The 19,750-nt window shown below is 41.8% G+C and overlaps 1 protein-coding gene across 8 annotated transcripts in view; it reads right to left on the reverse strand.

Moving 5' to 3' along the window:
• Positions 1-19,750, reverse strand: part of ANKRD44 (ankyrin repeat domain 44) — a 313,326-nt gene that overhangs the window by 177,801 nt on the left and 115,775 nt on the right. For all 8 annotated transcript variants that reach the window (XM_073218499.1, XM_073218497.1, XM_073218502.1 and 5 more), the window contains one exon: positions 14,804-14,887. In XM_073218499.1, coding sequence (XP_073074600.1) covers positions 14,804-14,839 — 36 coding nt within the window. In that variant the 5' untranslated portion in view covers positions 14,840-14,887. The remainder of the gene's footprint in view (positions 1-14,803; positions 14,888-19,750) is intronic.

A 19,750-nucleotide genomic window follows, 5' to 3' on the forward strand; every position in this document is an offset into this window, starting at 1 on the left:
CTATGTTTTCTACCTTTATCTTGCATCTACCTACCACTTCAGCATTTTATTAAAAATAAAAATAATAAAGGGCGGGAGCCAAGATGGCGGCGTGAGTAGAGCAGTGGAAATCTCCTCCCAAAAACACATAGAGCTATGAAAACATAACAAAGAAAAATCTTCCTAAAATAGAGACCACAGGACACAGGACAACATCCAGACCACATCCACACCTGCAAGAACCCAGCGCCTTGTGAAGGGGGTAAGATACAAGCCCCAGCCCGGCGGGACCCGAACGCCCCTCCCCCCGGCTCCCGGCGGGTGGAGAGAAACCGGAGCAGTTTTTTTTTTTTGGCGAGCGCTTTTTGGAAGCCTTAGAGGGACGGGCCCCCGTTGCTGGGGAGGCAGGGTGGCGGGACCGGTGAGGAGGTGCCTGGGAACGGCGCCGGAGGACAAAGAATATCCCGCGTTTCTCCCTGCGAGACCTGGGGGCGGGTGCCTGAGACCGGTGCCTGAGGACGGAGGAGGTCGCGCGTTTTTCCCCTTTTTTTTTTTTTTTCTTTTTTTCTCTTTTTGGCAAGCGCTTTTTGGAAGCCTTGAAGGGACGGGGACCCCAGTGCTAGGGAGGCACTGTGGCGGGACTGGTGAGCGGGTGGCTGGGACCGGCGCCTGAGGACAAAGAATATCCCCCATTTTTCCCTGCGGGACCGGTGGGCGGGTGCCTGAGACCGGCACTTGAGGACAGAGGAAATCGCGCGTTTTTCCCCTTTTTTTTTCTCTTTTCTGCGAGTGCTTTTTGGAAGCCTAAAAGGGACAGGGACCCCGGTGCTAGGGAGGCAGGGCGGCGGGACTGGTGAGCGGGTGCCTGGGACCGGCACCTGAGGACAAAGAATATCCCGCATTTTTCCCTGTGGGACCGGTGGGTGGGTGCCTGAGACCAGCACCTGAGGACGGAAGAAATCGCGCGTTTTTCCCCTTTTTTTTCTCTCTTTTGCCAAGTGCTTTTTGGAAGCCTTGAAGGGACAGGGACCCCGGTGCTAGGGAGGCAGGGCGGCGGGACTGGTGAGCGGGTGCGTGGGACCAGTGCCTGAGGACCAAGAATATTGAGCGTTCCTTCCCTGCGGGACCGGTGGGTGGGTGCTTTTTGGAAGCCTTGAAAGGACAGGGACCCTGGTGCTAGGGAGACAGGGCAGCAGGACCAGTGCGCGGGTGCCTGGGACCGGCACCTGAGGAAAAAAAAAAAAAAATCGCGTGTTTTTTCTTTTTTTTTTCCTTTCTGTTCCCTCTCTCATTGTTGCTGTTGTTGTTTTGGTTTGGAGAGTGCTTTTTGGAAATCTTAAAGGGGCAGGACAGGTCACTTAGACCAGAAGCAGGGAATCTGGGGATCTCTGGGCACTCTAACCCCCTGGGCAGCAGGGAGCACAGAGGACCCTTACGGAGATAAATAGTCTCCTGGCTGCTCCCCCTCCAACGGGGCTCCACCATTTTGGAGGAACAGCCCCAGCCAGGCCAAGCCCACAGCAACAGTGGAGATAAACCCCAAAGCAACTGGGCAGGAAGCAGAAGCCCTGTCTGCGCACAGCTGCCCAGCACAAGCCACTAGAGGTCGCTATTCTCCCAGGAAAAGGCTACAAACCAACAAGAAGGGAAGCTCTTCCAGCGGTCACTTGTACCAGCTCTGCAGACTATCTCTATCACCATGAAAAGGCAAAACTACAGGCAGACAAAGATCACAGAGACAACACCTGAGAAGGAGACAGACCTAACTAGTCCTCCTGAAAAAGAATTCAAAATAAAAATCATGAACATGCTGACAGAGATGCAGAAAAAAATGCAAGAGCAATGGGATGAGATGCAGAGAAAAATGCAAGAGCAGTGGGATGAGATGCAGAGAAAAATGCAAGAGCAGTGGGATGAAGTCCGGAAGGAGATCACAGATGTCAGGAAAGAGATCACAGAAGTGAAACAATCCCTGGAAGGATTTATAAGCAGAATGGATAAGATGCAAGAGGCCATTGAAGGAATAGAAGCCAGAGAACAGGAACGTATAGAAGCTGACATAGAGAGAGATAAAAGGATCTCCAGGAATGAAACAACACTAAGAGAAATATGTGACCAATACAAAAGGAAAAACATTCGTATTATAGGGATACCAGAAGAGGAAGAAAGAGGAAAAGGGATAGAAAGTGTCTTTGAAGAAATAATTGCTGAAAACTTCCCCAAACTGGGGGAGGAAATAATCGAACAGACCATGGAATTATACAGAACCCCCAACAGAAAGGATCCAAGGAGGACAACACCAAGACACATAATAATTAAAATGGCAAGGATCAAGGACAAGGAAAGAGTTTTAAAGGCAGCTAGAGAGAAAAAGGTCACCTATAAAGGAAAACCAATCAGGCTAACATCAGACTTCTCAACAGAAACCCTACAGGCCAGAAGAGAATGGCATGATATACTTAATGCAATGAAACAGAATGGCCTTGAACCAAGGATACTGTATCCAGCACGACTATCATTTAAATATGATGGTGGGATCAAACAATTCCCAGACAAGCAAAAGCTGAGGGAATTTGCTTCCCACAAACCACCTCTACAGGGCATCCTACAGGGACTGCTCTAGATGGGAGCACCCCTAAAAAGAGCACAGAACAAAACACACAACATATGAAGAATGGAGGAGGAGGAATAAGAAGGGAGAGAAGAAAAGACTCTCCAGACAGTGTATATAACAGCTCAATAAGCGAGCTAAGTTAGGCAGTAAGATACTAAAGAAGCTAACCTTGAACCTTTGGTAACCACGAATCTAAAGCCTGCAATGGCAATAAGTACATATCTTTCAATAGTCACCCTAAATGTAAATGGACTTAATGCACCAATCAAAAGACATAGAGTAATAGAATGGATAAAAAAGCAAGACCCATCTATATGCTGCTTACAAGAAACTCACCTTAAACCCAAAGATAAGCATAGACTAAAAGTCAAGGGATGGAAAAACATATTTCAGGCAAACAACAGTGAGAAGAAAGCAGGGGTTGCAGTACTAATATCAGACAAAATAGACTTCAAAACAAAGAAAGTAACAAGAGATAAAGAAGGCCACTACATAATGATAAAGGGCTTAGTCCAACAAGAGGATATAACCATTCTAAATATATATGCACCCAATACAGGAGCACCAGCATATGTGAAGCAAATACTAACAGAACTAAAGAGGGAAATAGACTGCAATGCATTCATTGTAGGAGACTTCAACACACCACTCACCCCAAAGGATAGATCCACCGGGCAGAAAATAAGTAAAGACACACAGGCACTGAACAACACACTAGAACAGATGGACCTAATAGACATCTATAGAACTTTACATCCAAAAGCAACAGGATATACATTCTTCTCAAGTGCACATGGAACATTCTCCAGAATAGACCACATACTAGCTCACAAAAAGAGCCTCAGTAAATTCCACAATATTGAAATTCTACCAACCAATTTTTCAGACCACAAAGGTATGAAAGTAGAAATAAATTCTACAAAGAAAACAAAAAGGCTCACAAACACATGGAGGCTTAACAACATGCTACTAAATAATCAATGGATCAATGAACAAATCAAAATAGAGATCAAGGAATATATAGAAACAAATGACAACAACAACACTAAGCCCCAACTTCTGTGGGATGCAGCGAAAGCAGTCTTAAGAGGAAAGTATATAGCAATCCAGGCACACTTGAAGAAGGAAGAACAATCCCAAATGAATAGTCTAACATCACAATTATTAAAACTGGAAAAAGAAGAACAAATGAGGCCTAAAGTCAGCAGAAGGAGGGACATAATAAAGATCAGAGAAGAAATAAACAAAATTGAGAAGAATAAAACAATAGCAAAAATCAACGAAACCAAGAGCTGGTTCTTTGAGAAAATAAACAAAATAGATAAGCCTCTAGCCCAACTTATTAAGAGAAAAAGAGAGTCAACACAAATCAACATAATCAGAAATGAGAATGGAAAAATCACGACAGACTCCACAGAAATACAAAGAATTATTAAAGACTACTATGAAAACCTATATGCCAACAAGCTGGAAAACCTAGAAGAAATGGACAACTTCCTAGAAAAATACAACCTCCCAAGACTGACCAAGGAAGAAACACAAAAGTTAAACAAACCAATTACAAGCAAAGAAATTGAAACAGTAATCAAAAAACTACCCAAGAACAAAACCCCGGGGCCGGACGGATTTACCTCGGAATTTTATCAGACACACAGAGAAGACATAATACCCATTCTCCTTAAAGTGTTCCACAAAATAGAAGAAGAGGGAATACTCCCAAACTCATTCTATGAAGCCAACATCACCCTAATACCAAAACCAGGAAAAGACCCCACCAAAAAAGAAAATTACAGACCAATATCCCTGATGAACGTAGATGCAAAAATACTCAATAAAATATTAGCAAACAGAATTCAACAGTATATCAAAAGGATCATACACCATGACCAAGTGGGGTTCATCCCAGGGATGCAAGGATGGTACAACATTCGAAAATCCATCAACATCATCCACCACATCAACAAAAAGAAGGACAAAAACCACATGATCATCTCCATAGATGCTGAAAAAGCATTTGACAAAATTCAACATCCATTCATGATAAAAACTCTCAGCAAAATGGGAATAGAGGGCAAGTACCTCAACATAATAAAGGCCATATATGATAAACCCACAGCCAGCATTATACTGAACAGCGAGAAGCTGAAAGCATTTCCACTGAGATCGGGAACCAGACAGGGATGCCCACTCTCCCCACTGTTATTTAACATAGTACTGGAGGTCCTAGCCACGGCAATCAGACAAAACAAAGAAATACAAGGAATCCAGATTGGTAAAGAAGAAGTTAAACTGTCACTATTTGCAGATGATATGATACTGTACATAAAAAACCCTAAAGACTCCACTCCAAAACTACTAGAACTGATATCGGAATACAGCAAAGTTGCAGGATACAAAATCAACACACAGAAATCTGTAGCTTTCCTATACACTAACAACGAATCAATAGAAAGAGAAATCAGGAAAACAATTCCATTCACCATTGCATCAAAAAGAATAAAATACCTAGGAATAAACCTAACCAAGGAAGTGAAAGACTTATACTCTGAAAACTACAAGTCACTCTTAAGAGAAATTAAAGGGGACACTAATAAATGGAAACTCATCCCATGCTCATGGCTAGGAAGAATTAATATCGTCAAAATGGCCATCCTGCCGAAAGCAATATACAAATTTGATGCAATCCCTCTCAAATTACCAGCAACATTCTTCAATGAATTGGAACAAATAATTCAAAAATTCATATGGAAACACCAAAGACCCCGAATAGCCAAAGCAATCCTGAAAAAGAAGAATAAAGTAGGGGGGATCTCACTCCCCAACTTCAAGCTCTACTACAAAGCCATAGTAATCAAGACAATTTGGTACTGGCACAAGAACAGAGCCACAGACCAGTGGAACAGATTAGAGACCCCAGAAATTAACCCAAACATATATGGTCAATTAATATTTGATAAAGGAGCCATGGACATACAATGGCAAAATGACAGTCTCTTCAACAGATGGTGCTGGCAAAACTGGACAGCTACATGTAGGAGAATGAAACTGGACCATTGTCTAACCCCATATACAAAGGTAAACTCAAAATGGATCAAAGACCTGAATGTAAGTCACGAAACCATTAAACTCTTGGAAAAAAACATAGGCAAAAACCTCTTAGACATAAACATGAGTGATCTCTTCTTGAACATATCTCCCCGGGCAAGGAAAACAACAGCAAAAATGAGCAAGTGGGACTACATTAAGCTGAAAAGCTTCTGTACAGCGAAAGACACCATCAATAGAACAAAAAGGAACCCTACAGTATGGGAGAATATATTTGAAAATGACAGATCCGATAAAGGCTTGACGTCCAGAATATATAAAGAGCTCACACACCTCAACAAACAAAAAACAAATAACCCAATTAAAAAATGGGCAGAGGAACTGAACAGACAGTTCTCCAAAAAAGAAATACAGATGGCCAAGAGACACATGAAAAGATGCTCCACATCGCTAATTATCAGAGAAATGCAAATTAAAACTACAATGAGGTATCACCTCACACCAGTAAGGATAGCTGCCATCCAAAAGACAAACAACAACAAATGTTGGCGAGGCTGTGGAGAAAGGGGAACCCTCCTACACTGCTGGTGGGAATGTAAATTAGTTCAACCATTGTGGAAAGCAGTATGGAGGTGCATCAAAATGCTCAAAACAGACCTACCATTTGACCCAGGAATTCCACTCCTAGGAATTTACCCTAAGAACGCAGCAATCAAGTTTGAGAAAGACAGATGCACTCCTATGTTTATCGCAGCACTATTTACAATAGCCAAGAATTGGAAGCAACCTAAATGTCCATCTGTAGATGAATGGATAAAGAAGATGTGGTACATATACACAATGGAATACTACTCAGCCATAAGAAGTGGAAAAATCCAACCATTTGTAGCAACATGGATGGAGCTGGAGAGTATTATGCTCAGTGAAATAAGCCAAGCGGAGAAAGAGAAATACCAAATGATTTCACTCATCTGAGGAGTATAGGAACAAAGGAAAAACTGAAGGAACAAAACAGCAGCAGAATTACAGAACCCAAAAATGGACTAACAGGTACCAAAGGGAAAGGAACTGGGGAGGATGGGTGGGCAGGGAGGGATAAGGGGGGGAAGAAGAAGGGGGGTATTAAGATTAGCATGCATGGGGGGGAGGGAGATAGGGGAGGGTGGGCTGCACAACACAGAGAGGACAAGTAGTGACTCTACAACATTTTGCTAAGCTGATGGACAGTAACCGTAATGTGGTTGTTAGGGGGGACCTGATATAGGGGAGAGCATAGTAAACATAGTATTCTTCAGGTAAGTGTAGATTAAAAATTTAAAAAAAAAAAAAAGAAAGAAAGAAAGAAAAGGGGGATTACTCCTTAACAGGATAAAACTATTGGTAAATCAAAGATCAACGCATGCTTTAAATATCCTTAATGTTGATCACTTAAAGGGTGTCAGATGATCAGCTATGGAGGTACTCTTTTCTGATAATATTCCTTTCTCTTAATTAAAAAAAAAAAAAAAAAAAAGCAGTTACTGTGTGCTGACCTCCAATGAGTTCTGCACAGTGGTATAGAGGGCATGTCAAAGTGTGGGCAAAGGGTCTGTTTGTTTCTACGCAGAAGATCAAGGCCTAGCTTGGATACCCAGAAAATGAACTAAGATACGATATGAGGAGGAGCTTCCGGCATCAGCACTCTCTGGAGGACTCGTGCCGGGGGATGATCATCAAAAAGCCTCCACAGGGATCCGGACGATGCTGCGGTTGTGGCTGCATCCAGCCCACCATCTCCTGGACTTGCCATAAGAAGGAGGAGGGAGATGTCTAGGCTGGCATGTGCATACAGTGAGATAACGAATTTGACTGGATCTGTACTGTTGGAACTCAACCAGGAGTTGGGAGGGGTGCAAGTTGTAGCACCCCAAAATCTCATGACTATAGACTATCTATGGTTAAAAGAACATATGGGATGTGAACAGATCCCAGAAATGGGCTGCTTTAATTTGTCTGATGGTTCAAGTACAGTTGGAAAATATCCATCATAACATAGATAAATTTTCACAAATGCCTAGGGTGCCTAAATGGTTTTCTTGGCTTCACTGGAGATGGCTGGTAATTATAGATTTGCTTTGTTTATGTCACCGTATTCCTATTATGTTAATATGTGTGTGCAAATTAGTTAGTAGTTTAAAACCTATACATACTTAAGGTACTATACAAGAAGATATGTCAAAGAAATAATCAATCCTCCCAAGTTTCCTTCATATGCTACATCTATAGCTTTTCTTCTTCCTTCCTAATTACAAACTTTAAATAGAATTCGTGCCTCATATCGAATTTACCGAGTATCATAATTCCTCCAGGTGGTAAAGATACCTCGAGACAAGTGCTGGGCATAGAAGCCACAGGGCATAAATCTGCAAAGAAGTAAAAAGCTAACCTTTGCAAACAATATGGCTTCTCTCTCACTTACCAACTTTACATTTCCCTGTATGGCCCCGGAAGATGACTGGTTAGCCAGAGACGGGTAAGATTCCTCAAGGGAGGAACAACCTAAGACAGGCACAGTCGCAGGGGGGCCATCAGGTGAGAATTTGGGGATCAACAGAGGTGAGGCTCAGAACCTCACCCCCCCTGCTTTGAGAGAAATCTTCTGCATCCGTGGATGTCTTGCTGCCCTTGTCTAGCCTGGATTAATACTTAGTCCATAGGCACACACCTGATCATCTGATCATCTACATTTGCCTTCTTACAGCACTAAACTATGTTTTCTACCTTTATCTTGCATCTACCTACCACTTCAGCATTTTATTAAAAATAAAAATAATAATAATAATAGGAGAAATGTGGGATCAACATATAAATCAAGTACAAAAATCAAATGAATATTCATATTTGACCTGATGGTTTATAGGTCATATTGCATGATCAAAACCGAAAGTTTCTGTGATGACTGCCCTTGTACTGTTCACCATGTAAGAATTTATTCACTCTGTAAGAATTCGTTCACCATGTAAGAACTTGTTCGTTATGCTTCAGAAGATTGGAGACTGACGAGAATTAGGCTTGAGATGGATTAATGATTGTACATTGAGCATTGACCCCCCTATACTGAATTTTATTGTTGTTAACAACCATTTGATCAATAAATATGAGAGATGCCCTCTCAAAAAAAAAAAAAAAAAAAAAAAAAAAAAAAAAAAAAAACTTAAAAAGCAAAAAAAAAAAAAATAAAAATAAAAATAATAATAATAATAAAGGGAGAAATGTGGGATCAACATATAAATCAAGTACAAAAATCAAACGAATATTCATATTTGACCTGATTGTTTATAGGTCATAATGTGTGATCAAAACCGAAAGTTTCTGTGATGAATGCCCTTGTACTGTTCACCATGTAAGAATTTATTCACTATGTAAGAACTCGTTCACCATGTAAGAACTTGTTTGTTATGCTTCAGAAGATTGGAGACTGACGAGAATTAGACTTGAGATGGATTAATGATTGTACATTGAGCATTGACCCCCCTATACAGAATTTTATTGTTGTTAACAACCATTTGATCAATAAATATGAGAGATGCCCTCTCAAAAAAAAAAAAAAAAAAAAAAATTCAGGTAAGATATACGTAGGTGAGGGAAAATGCACAAAAATCTAGAAGCATAAAAGGCTGTACTATATTATATTTATATTTCTAATGTGCTAGGGGAATTGACAGAACAGAGCTGAGAAAAATTTAGAAAAGGTATTAAATTTATCAGTCAAAGCTCTTCAGGAAAGCCAAATTGCACCCTTCTCGGTGAACTGAAAAATAACATTCTATTTTTTTAAAGAAAGAATACACATGTGCAGTTATAAAGTAATTCATGGGATGTGATGTACAGCATTGTGGCTATAGTTAATAATACTGTATTGCATATTTGCAAATTACTGAGAGAGTGGATTTTAAAAGTTCTCACCACAAGAAAAAAAATTTGGTAACAATGTAAGGTGATGAATGTTAACTAGACATTGTGGTGATTATTTTGCAGTATAGAAAAGAAAGAAAGGAATATTGTAACATCTCTACAGAAACACACATACACACAAGAACAGAGTACAAGTTTACTATTGATAATTTCTTATTTATTTTGAAAAACCCTCATCAACAATGTGGCTACAGCTTCTATTTTCTCACCTGGCTCTTGAGAGGAGCAGGCCACCATCACCTGAATTAATGCTCGTCGTCAAGAACTGCAGCTTTAATGATTTTATCCCCCTTTCTCACTATCAGTTCTTTGCCAACATACACTTGGCTTCCACCTCAAGATATACTTTTATTATATTCATATATCATCCCTTCCCATCTTGTAACTGGAGAGAGTAAGCAAAATGCACCAATATACTTGGACCAAATCCTATTAGGAAAAACAATAAACACTAACAGCTTGACAAAATCATTTTGTTGTATAAAATAGATGGATTACAATAATCCACTTGGGGAAAACCCAACTGTAAAAAGACATTTTTGAAATTGTTAGAATAGAATAAAATAAAATTGAATGTGCCCGGGGTATGAGATGGTCCTGAGGAGTCACTGCTCATTTTGTTTGGTGTGATAACAGGTCTGCGTGTGTCCCTATCTGTTAGTGATACTTTGGAAAAGAAATGACCACTGTGGGTTTGCTAACAGGTGGGACTTAGAAATCTTAGAAGGCAATCTTTAACAGTTTTAAGAGACTTTAAATACCACATAGTCCAGGCATGGGAAGGGAGTTTCAATTTACAGGCCAACTCCAATTTAATAGTGCTGTCCTGAAAGAAATTTTTGTCTTTAAGATTCAAAGAAGTGGGGGGAAAAAGGCATAAACCACTACTGATGGCCATGGGCACAAGACAGGAGAGTGGGGCCATCTGTGCTACCATCAGTCTCCTTCAGAACCTCCAGTGTCGTGGTCTTCCAGGGACTTGTTTCTTGTCAGGTCAGTCCTTACTTCTTTAGACAGCTCTGTCTATTAAGTCACTTCTTATATTTTGAGCTGAAATCTTATTTTCTGTCACTTACAACCACATGACATATGATAAGTCTAGTTCCATTTTAACTTGACAGTGTCTGAACTATTCAGGACCATTTTCCTGACCTTCTTGAGGCTAAAACATCACCACTTTCTTCAGTCCTTCCTCACAAGGCATAGTTCCTCCCATCTGCACCACTTGCCAGTCATAGGCAACAGTTTGTCTCTGTCCCTGCTCCAGTGAGGCATAACAAAACTGTGTGTTTGTATCATGTTGTCATAGCACAATCCCCCAAATGCCTCTCACGTTTCAAATTTTGGTTTCCAGGACCTCTACATTCCTTTTGAATTCAGATGCTCCACCTTGAGCTCAGTTTGGTTAGTCTGGTGAAGCCCTCCCAATCTTTCTAGTTACCAGCCACATCTGGGTCAGTTTAAATGGATTTCTCAGTGTGTACAACTGTCTTCCCACACTCCAGGCCTTGGTATGCCACTAACCAGAGAAACCACAAAAAGATTCAAGAGTAGCCTTCCTGATCCTCAGTGGCTCCTCAAAACCATCTGCAGGTCTTTAGTTTTAAGAAGAGAACTTTCAATCTTGTAACTGAGACCAGAGGGACACTAACTAAGCCAGACACTATTCACAAATATGTCCTCATTGGCAGAAATGAAAAATAGGCCACCACAAATTGGCTCAACATAACTCATAAAGTGGGGCTTAGTCATCCACTCAACATGTTTTGCAAGGACTGGACTGGGAGATTGAGCAAATGACAATGAATGAGATTGCAACCATGTCATCAAGCATGTAGTCTCTCAAGAGTAAAACACAGATGTAAATAACCCAAGTAAAGGTGCAAAGAGCTATGGAAGCTGAGAGAGGAGGTAGGTTTCTTCATTTGGGTCAGGAGGTGGCAGAGAAGGCAGCAGAAAGGGGGTGAGAATTAGACGATTTAATGGAGGAAGAAGTAGGTCTGGAAGGGCAGATGGAATTAGCACAGTCGAGAAGTAAGTAAAGCATAAATACCCATGGGTTGAATAATTTGGTTCAGCTGATGCACAGTTCATGATTACTACTGGTGGGAAACAAAGTTTGGAAGAACACAGAGAGGCCAAGTGGAATGAGATTGTTTGCATCAGGATCAGCTAATCAAAGGGTATATAAAGCCAAAAGAACAGGTCACCCGTCAAAAGATACAGAAAGGCAGGCAAGAAAAAAGAAGGCAAAGAATCAGAGCATAGGACGGCAAAGAAAAAAGTAAGTGAATAAATAGGGGTAAAAAGAGAGAAAAGCAAAGGGTGAGGGCAGAACATGAATATTGTCTTCCCACCGACAGGAGCTCCTCCTATTTATTCCCCTTCCTTGACAGTTCAATGTACGTGTTCGCAGCCCCTCCTCCCTCCCGTAATGAATCTCCAGGTGTAGATTTCAAATGCTTATTTATCTTCCATCTCCCATGCCCTCTGTTAACAACCACGTCCCCTAAACTTCCTGATCCATTCCCAGCAAAACGGGCAATGCCACTGACCTTGAGGAGTGTTGGCAAAAGAAAAGCATGACGTTAAAAGGGCAGTTTAGTGTCTCTAATGTACCTGGGAACCAACCAATCTTTTCTACTCACCTGTGGGAAGGGAAAGGGGATGTGAAGAGGGAGCCTAAGGTACAGGGAAGGAGAGACTGTGCACCCCGTGACCCCACCCCCGCTGCTGCCGCACAAAGGCTACCCCGCAGCAGTGCTCATCGGCTCAGCGCACACACCCCTCTTCATCCCTCATCATGAATCCAGGCCCCACCACAGTGTCTGGATTTTCCCTTTCAGAAGTACCAGGCGGTATAATTTCTCTTTTCTGCTGCTGTTGATTTCTCTGCCATGTTGTAAACTCCATGAGGGAAAAGGCTGTCTTCTTGCTGCTGTGTGTATCCCTAGCACCTAGCACAGGGTCTGAACTCAGGAAAAAGCTACTGAATGAACAAGACACTGTAGACAAGTCAGTGTTATCACCTGAAGTCCTAGAATTCTGTGAGATAAAAAATGGGTGTGGCCAAGATTGCTAACTGTTCATTGCAGCCCATGCTCTCTGACTCTTTGGGGACACAGCTACACTGATTTCCCTACCTCCCTTAGAGTTGGGTGTGGCGTTGCCAAGTTCTGGTAGTGGGATGTGAGTGGCAGTGACCGTGGGGCTTCCAAATGACTTATAAAAATCCTCCCGTGCTTTGCCTCCACGCTCTTTTCCCCAGCTGGCCTGGAGACAAACCCCTCAGGGGAACTTAGAAGCTCCATGTTGACACCTGGCACCCTACGTAGAAAACAGCCACCCCTCTAATCTGTTCGTAAGAGAAGTGAACTCTAACATTTGAGCCACCTTACATTTAGGAGTCTATGCTACAGGAGTTAACCTATCTATCTAATTCGGTAACACAGGTCACAGCTAAAATTAAGCTCTCCTACCCTTTACCAGCCGGCAACCATTGGTCACCTTTCTAAGGAGAAATAACGGCCATTCAGAGGACAGTACAATCTTTCTCAGTGTATGACTGAACTAAAGTTTTTTTGCTCATGAACATTGGGAAAAGATAGTAATGTTGCCTGGGGCTTGCCTGGGCTTGGGCCACATTCACAGTGTAGATGTCAGAACTCTGGACAGTCGGCTTGCTGGCCTCACCTCCTCTCAGAAGTTCAGGGCATGCCCTGCAGGCCCTGGACAAAGGCCCAAATGCCATGTCATCTCGAGCAGTCTGGCCCTGGACTCATCTATTCTTACCTTGCAAAATGTCATAAAACATTGCCCCGTTGTTTTCAGTGCCAGCTAGGGAGAAGCTGCCCAAAGCTTTTCCAAGAGGCTGCACTGCCAACCTGCCGCCCCAACCCACACCGCCATGGAACCGAAGCCACACCGGATCCCTGCTCCATAAAGCATCAGGCCAACCACGCAGACATACAACCTTGAGGTAACGCATCTCCCGTGGCAAAGCTCTTCTTATTTTGCAGGTGTGTTTGACGCTGTCTTCTTCCCACCTGACACTAGAGACTTCAAAGACAACCCCTCTCACTGATGGACTGGAGTGCTTAGGTAATTGAGCTACATTAAGAGAATTAGTAGCATGTACTGCATATAATTGCTTGTTCCATCTAGGTCTAGTAAACTATTAAAAGGGTAAATTATTGACTAACTCTTTTCACCTTTCTTCATTGTAGGTTTGTTTGTTTCAAGAACATCCAGATCCAGTGGTTCTTAATCTTCAGGGGGTCATAGACCCTTTTAAGAATTTAATGAAATGTCTTGAGCCTTATATTCAAGATATAATATATAATCCACAAGTACACACATGTATTACATAGGATTTCAGAGTGCACACAGGGTGCCTACTTCATCCATTGATCCCAGGTTAATGAACCCTATGGAGCAGGGGTCAGCAAATTTTTCCCCCTAAGGGTCAGATAGTAAATATTTTGGGAGGGTTTGGGGCCATGCAGAGTTGGGTCTCTGTCACAACTACTCAACTCTGCTGCAGTGTGAAGCAACCATGGCTGTGTTCTAAAAAAAACCTTATTTACATAGACATCAAAATTTGAGTTTCATATGATTTTCATGTGTCACAAAATGTTTTACTTCTTTTCATTTTTCTCACCATTTAAAAAATAAAAACTATTCTTAGCCAGTGGCCTGTAACAAAAGCAGGTGATGGACCAGTTTGTCAACCCCTATTGTTGGGCATGAGTTCTAGATGTAAAACTATTACAACTTTATTTCCACTAACTTCCAGTGGAAGTCTCACATTTCTGTCCATTCTGAATGTAGGCAGTCTCTGTAGTAACTATGATGTGGTCATCAGCAGAAATCACAGGTATGTTCATACTACATTAGAGTGCTCACAGATAAAAAATATTGATCATGCTCATCACTATTTTTAAATTATGATCAGTATTAGACCTGCTGTGTCTTGCTATTTAAATATGCTGATAAAGAAGCACATATGTTATGACATCACAAATTTGATTTTTAGTATTTTGGTAACTGTATGTCAATATAACTGATCTCTGTTTGAACCCTATCTATTTTATTTCATAGATTTAAAAACAAACATTCTGAGAAGAGTTCGGAGCCTTCACCAGATGCCAGAGGTGCATGACACAGAAATGACTGAGAGGGCCTCAGCAGGCAAAACCACGCATCTCCTACCAGAGCATTCACATCTTCAGTCTTGTGGATGAGCATGCGTATCTCCTCTGGATCACCGCTGAAGATTGCTTGGACCAGTGGTGGCTGTAAACACAGGAGAATGTGAATTAGAACTGTAATCGAATACACTTAGCTGCATTCAGATGCAAGTGGCTAGATTTATTCCGCAACAGTTTATTCAACAATTATCAATTGGCAGGCGCACCCTCACTAGAAGTCTAGTGGGGAAGATACCTGCATAAATAACTATAATCCAATTAGAAAGCCATGACAGTCACATCTAACCTGGGACTAGAGTATAACATGAAAATCACCATAGTTGAGGATGGCCTTGAAAAGCCCTTAAACACCCCCATCAAACCTCCAAATCTGTGGTTTTGTGCATACAGTCGCTACTGTTCCCCCACCTCTCATTAGACACTATTCTCTGGTAACCTCAGACAACTGCATCACTAGAGTATGTTCACAGCCATGTTTCTGGCCTCTTGAACACTTCGTTGTCAATGTTTGGAAAGCCCTTGAAATCACTCCCGTAACCAACAAGCATTGAACATTTCAGATGAGATTACGTCCCACTGCCTATTCTAAGTAAGTGGCACAATGGCCGAGTGGGGAGCAGAAGCAGGGGGCACGGAGGAGTGCTCATTATTGAATTTCCCTACATTGAACAAAGCCCAACATACCATAGAAGGATATATAAAGCGGGACAGAAACACAGCTTTGCCTGCATGGTAGTTAGGGTGAAGAGAGTGAATCCAGGTAAGTTTCATGGATGGCACCTTAATGAATGAGTGTGAGTCTGCAGGCTGGGAAGGAAGAGCATTCCAGGCAGAAGGATCAGGGTGCACAAAGGTGTGGCTATGCAAAACAAAGAGCCCGGCATGTTAGAAATGCCATCAACCTGGTGAGCAGCAATGAGGTAAAAGAAGAAAAGCAGTGGGCTCTGGGTTGATGCTGGGCTTGCCGCACATGGCGAAGGGTCCTGCCTAAAGCCAGCTCCTGCTACTTATCAGCTACCCGCTGAGCCCATTTCCCATGTGTACTCTGGGGGGAGTATGATCTGTGGCCCAAACCCCCACAGGATTGTTAGAGGAGCAAATGAGATAACACATGGAAAAACCCTCTGTAACCACACAGCCCTACACAAATCACAGCTGTTTTTATTAGAAATGTTCAACGTCAATATGGATTATTTGATAATTTTTTTCAAACTTTAAAAAGCCTGGCAACTACACTCATACACAGTCACTCTCACACTTTTGGCAATACTTTACAGCAGTCTTCGTAGACAGTAGTAAGACAGCAGCCTCCCAAACCTGCCTGACCATGAGAATCACCTGAGATGCTTATTAAAATATTCCTAGATCCCTTCCCTGGAGATTGATTTAGTATATCTGGGGCGGAGGCCTGTGAGTCTATTTTTAACAAATGCCCACTTAACTCCTATGTACTGACAGCCACTGACCGCGGTGCAGTCATCCTCGTCATCTGCCTTGACCTTTGCCAGTGTTGTCTTTGTGAGAATCCGAGTCCTGGTCTTCCCTCTACATATCGTTTTGTCTTTCTTACCCTCCTATTGCCTTTTGTACAGGTTCTCATGGTGTTTCTTGTTTTTTGGGGGGTGACCAAGATAAGTATTGTCAGTAGGCTATAGCAAGATTCCCTGAGGAAACAATATATAAAAAATGTTAAACTGCAGTTAAATATTTTAATATTAATATACCAGGAGTTTGTCCATGGCTTTCCCCTTGCCATAAAAGTTTCAGGCAAGTAGACAGGTGTATCTCTTTTGTGTCTAAAATACTCTCTCAAATCTACCTTCTTGCCACAGTATATGAGTCAAAGATAGTTTCTCAAATTGCCAACAGTTAAGTAGCAAGAAAGAAGTCTTGAAAAGAAGCAGGTTTTCTACTAGTTCGGTGTCAACTGGTTGCCCTGCCTAAAAGCAAGAAGCCCTTTCCACATGCTTGCTGCCTACCTACTAACCAAGTCTCTGGCTTATATGTCCCCTGGCAAGAATCACATTTCATATAAAACACAAACTCAGGATTTCAACAAAAATATTGACTCTTTATCTGTGTTCTAATTCCCTATCTGTGGTGTCTATGGCCAAATGCTTGTGTGCAATTTTCTGCCTTTTTGAACCTTAAGAGAAAACAAATAACAAACCCCAAGAACCACAGGATGACAAGTAGAGGAGAGTCCAGCAAAATTTTAGTGTTAATACAACAGTGATCAATCAATCAGTTGAGAAGCTAAGATTCTGAGGAACAAATCCATCCCAGTAGTGTCCCACTGGTCAGTCATTTTAAGGACACACAGCTAAGTAAGCAAAGCCTCTCATCCTTCCTGAATGTAGGGAATTCTGTTGCATTCAGTCCTCACACTTCTCAAGTGAAACAGAGGTTCCAAGCTGTGGTTGGAATGTTCCCAAGGAGAGCCTCCTGGACAAAGCTGCTGGACCCGGATGCCAGCGCAGTCCTCCAGCCAGCAGCGGTGCACAGAGCTTCCCAAATAGCTCTAGGCCCTGTCCCTGAGACTGTTCTGAAGGGCATCCTATCATCAGGGCAGAGAATTCCCAGCATCCATTGGGAGGAGGAAGCTGAGCTATTGTGACTTTCCCAATGCTGCCATCACTTATGTACATAGGTATATGCACGTGTGCACGCCCATGTTTACACATGTACATACACACCTGTATCTACACTTGGGCATGTATATACAGAGATGCACACCAGTTCACACACAAATCCCTCACACTCCCTGTGGAACAGAAAAGTGCTTGCTCTCCAAAGACCGCAGCCTCGCTATGTGGACAGTGTAGCTGCAGCTGGTCCGCGTGGCCGCTGTGACACTGCCTCACAACTGTGAATCCAAGCATCATGGGATTCCAAACCAGAACCTCACAGATACTCGCTCTGCTTAGCAAAAGCCTGTGTGTTGGCGTGGATGTATTCTTGAACAAAATTACCATGATTCTTCAGTAAATAGTACCTTTTTAAAGCATTATGGGTGTTTCTTTTCCCCCATGCTCCCAAATAAAACATCGCAGACAGCACTTTGGCATTCCTTTTTCTTGGGGTTTTAATCTGAACCTGATGTTTTATTTTTCCTTAGGTAAACACTTACCCTGAGAATAAATATTTAGAAAAAATATATCTAAATACCCTCTCTATTATACAGTTTTTTTAAAAAGTGGAATATTCTACTTATAGTATTCTTGCTTATAGTGTTAAGTACATATACTCTGTTGACCATTAATTTGGTCACCACTATATCTTTTTCATTTTTTGCCTCCACCTTGATAAGGCTTAGAAGCAAAGTCTTACCTGCAAAAGAGCACAGCCTTAAGCCTTGGCATGTATGGATACTTGTTTTTGAAGTTTCATGCACTTCAACACTAACATAGGCAAAATAGGAGGGCCTTGTGTGCTATAGGACACAAAGTTGAATAAACACAAATGCATAACGAGGGTCAAAGTTGTGAAAAACAAACAGTGGCAGGAAGAAAAGATTCTGATGCCAGGAAACCATGGTTATCATTCCCTAAAGAAATTTAAATTCTTAAAGCCAAAGGGAGGTATGCAGTAATCTTAGCTTCAGTTACAAGAATTTTCCTAGCATGCTTCTGAGCTATAAACTGGAAGTGACTGCCATGCACTGTACCGTGGCGCAGTCCCTCACACAGATTCAGAAGGAGAAAGGGTACTTCCTAGGCCCACTTACCAATGGCACAAGAGGGATTCAACAAGCAGATGGGACCTGTCCCTGTCTTTCAACATCACCAGCTATCAACACCCCACCCTCTTTGCCAGGAGTGTTGACAGCTGCCTTCTAGACGTGACTGTCTGCCAGGCTGATGCCATTTGCCCCTCTAAGTCAGAAATGAAGAGCAGAGAGGGCCCTTGAAGTTGGCAGCCATTGTCATTATGTAGCTAACCTTGCAAACACTAGGAACTGAAAATTAATCAGCAAAAAGCCACTTTCCCTACCCATTTCCCCTATCAGACCATCCAATGAAGTATTTTTATCTTTTATACTCAGTCTTTGAAAACAAACTGGAAAAAGACCCAATTTCCAAAAATAAGATGCTAAATTAAATATGTACTGATACAGTATTTTCAAACTTTGAAGTAGAGTTACAGTTCCACTAGGGGGAGCAAGATAGTAATTAGTTACCTGTGCAATAGGCATGTTCAGGTTGTGTAATTAAGAGAAGTCAGGTAGCTGGAGGATCCACTTTATGGAGACAAAAAAGAACTCAAGCTTCTGAAAGAGTTCTTAGTACTAAGTAAACACACACAGACTATGTTCATACCAAGACGATAAACAAAAAACAATTTTCCTATTGTTCACTAAGGGTCCAGATTTTTAGGAGATAAGAATAAAGCTTTGTTAAAACCCAGGTGTTGACGTATCATTTTCATCATTTGAGAAACTCAGCTCAATTATTTCCTCAATTCCACTTTTAAAAAGTGCTACCAGTGGCATCAGACATGTCATTCTTTTAAAAGTGAAGCCCATCATGCGTTTTACAGAGAGAGTGTGGCTAGTTTAGAGTATCCACTCCATCCCTTAATGAGGTCAGGGGTCTCCCCTCCAAAATCCCCTACTGAAACCACCAATTCTATTTTTACGAAAACCTTGTATAGTGCTCGTCACATTCCCTTTGTCTGAGCTGCATGTTTACTAATGAATTGGCTCTGGAAGATAAGCCTTGAACATCCGTGCCCACAGTCAATGGTACAAAGTCCAACAAGATGCTCCAGCATTTCATTCCACATTCCTGGTATGTTGTTTGTCTTTTTCTGATTAGATTGGGTAATTAAAGACTCCCAAGTCTAAAAGAAAACATCTTGCATTCTAATCAGGAGTGGGTGTTGGGAATTAATCAACAGCCAGGAGGAAAAAATGATATTCCCAAACATCTGTCCATACTTGAGTGTT

Source organism: Manis javanica, chromosome 12 (assembly GCF_040802235.1).
Source record: "Manis javanica isolate MJ-LG chromosome 12, MJ_LKY, whole genome shotgun sequence".
NCBI lineage: Eukaryota > Metazoa > Chordata > Mammalia > Pholidota > Manidae > Manis > Manis javanica.